Source organism: Rhagoletis zephyria, unplaced genomic scaffold (genome assembly GCF_001687245.7).
Source record: "Rhagoletis zephyria isolate East Lansing unplaced genomic scaffold, Rhagoletis_zephyria_1.1 Rzeph_scaffold_60547, whole genome shotgun sequence".
Lineage (NCBI taxonomy): Eukaryota > Metazoa > Arthropoda > Insecta > Diptera > Tephritidae > Rhagoletis > Rhagoletis zephyria.
Window position 1 is genome coordinate 1 of NW_016217598.1, and position 1,613 is coordinate 1,613.

At 53.4% G+C, this 1,613-nt stretch overlaps 1 protein-coding gene across 1 annotated transcript; it reads left to right on the plus strand.

The window, feature by feature from the left end:
- Window positions 1–113: 113 nt before the first annotated feature.
- On the plus strand, window positions 114–1,060 carry LOC108356530 (endothelin-converting enzyme 1-like; the record flags this gene model as incomplete). The annotated part of the gene is made up of 1 exon (XM_017607637.1): window positions 114–1,060. A coding segment is annotated over one exon (947 nt), but the record flags the coding sequence as incomplete, so codon positions are not given.
- Window positions 1,061–1,613: the final 553 nt, after the last annotated feature.

Consider the following 1,613-nt stretch of genomic DNA (forward strand, 5'->3'; position numbering starts at 1 on the left):
GACGGGCTGGGCCTGCCCCGCAGCTACTACTTTGATCCCAAGTTTCGCAGTGTAAGGTTCCTACTTGGATTCGTTTTTTAAAAGATTTTTAACACTTTATTCTTATTTTTTAGGTAGTGGACGCCTACAAGCAGTACATGGGAGAGACGGTCAAAATCTTCGGCGGCACCAAATTCGACTCTAGCCAATTCGCGGAGAACACCTTTGCCTATGAAAAACGCATTGCAGAGATTACCCCCGACAAGGCCGAGTACCTGACGCCGGCCAGTGTCTTCAAACGCCGTTTCTCCATTCGCGAGCTAAAACTAATCGCCCCATCCATCAAGTGGACCGACGTCCTGCAGCGCTTCTTCAGCAAGGCCCGCCTCAACGACAACACCCGCGTCCTGCTCGCCTTTGAGGGCTACTTCCGCAACGTCTCCAACGTAATCTCCACCACGGACAGTCGCGGCCTCAATGACTACCTCATCTGGCGCATGGTGAGCACCTATGCGCCCTACCTCTCCAGGGACTTCCGCCTGGTGCATCGAAACTTCCGCCAGACGCTGCTCGGAATGCCCAGCTCGATGCTACTGGACGACGCCCACCGGTGGCGCTTCTGCCTGGAGACGACCTCAAAGTTTATGGGCTACGGACTCGCTTCGTTGTACATCAACGGCCGAATTGCGGACATTTCCAATGCCACCGTACAGGCGAAGAATGACGTGGTCAACTCGATTCGCGAGACCATTCTTAAGCACTCTGGGAGCCTTTTTGACTGGTCAAGTGGGACTTCACAGGAATCACCGGCAAATGAAGAAGCTGCCCGCCTGGTGAATATGAAGCTGAAGGCGATGGAGGTGCTGGTCGGCCAGCCGAACTTTGTCATGAAGACCGACCGCCTGGTGGCCTACTACAACGAGTACATGGTCCAGGTGAAGTTTCTGGAAAATATCTTCGAGGCGATTGACCACCGGCACAAGAAGATGGAAATGCTGCTCAGCGAGAAGAACGTGGACACCAGCTGGCCGGTGTTGCCCTACGAGGTGGCCGTTCGGTACGACTATGCGGCCAACAAACTGTACGTCCCCTTTGGGGTGCTCCTGCTGCCCTTCTACAGCAGCAGTGAGCCGGCGGTGTTGCAGTTTGGCGGGCTGGGCGTCCAGGTTGCCGCCCAGCTGTTGAAGGCTTTCGATTTGGTTGGTCTACATTATGGGCTCCCTGATGGACGGCTCTCCTCCAATCGGTCGCATTCCTCACATAGAGGCTTCAATCGGAAGCTTGCCTGCTTGAGAGACGTGCTCACCGGGCTGGAGCCGGAGTCGCTTAAGGTAAGATATTGTTGTCGAAATTGAAGAAAGATAGACTAATCCTTGTATCTGTTTTCCTAGGCGAATGAAACCGTCTCTGCGACGTACTCCGACATTGGCGCGTTGAAGGTGGCTCACCTCGCCTTCCGCGAGTTTATTGCCAAAAGCGGAAATGACGCCGTACCGCAGATCCTCCCCTCGCTTCGCTACACTGCCGATCAGTTGTTTTTTCTCTCCTACAGTCAGGTAATCATCTTGTTTTTTCATAAAAGTTCGACATTGACTAACAAGAATCCTTTTTTGCAGACCATGTGCAGCAACATT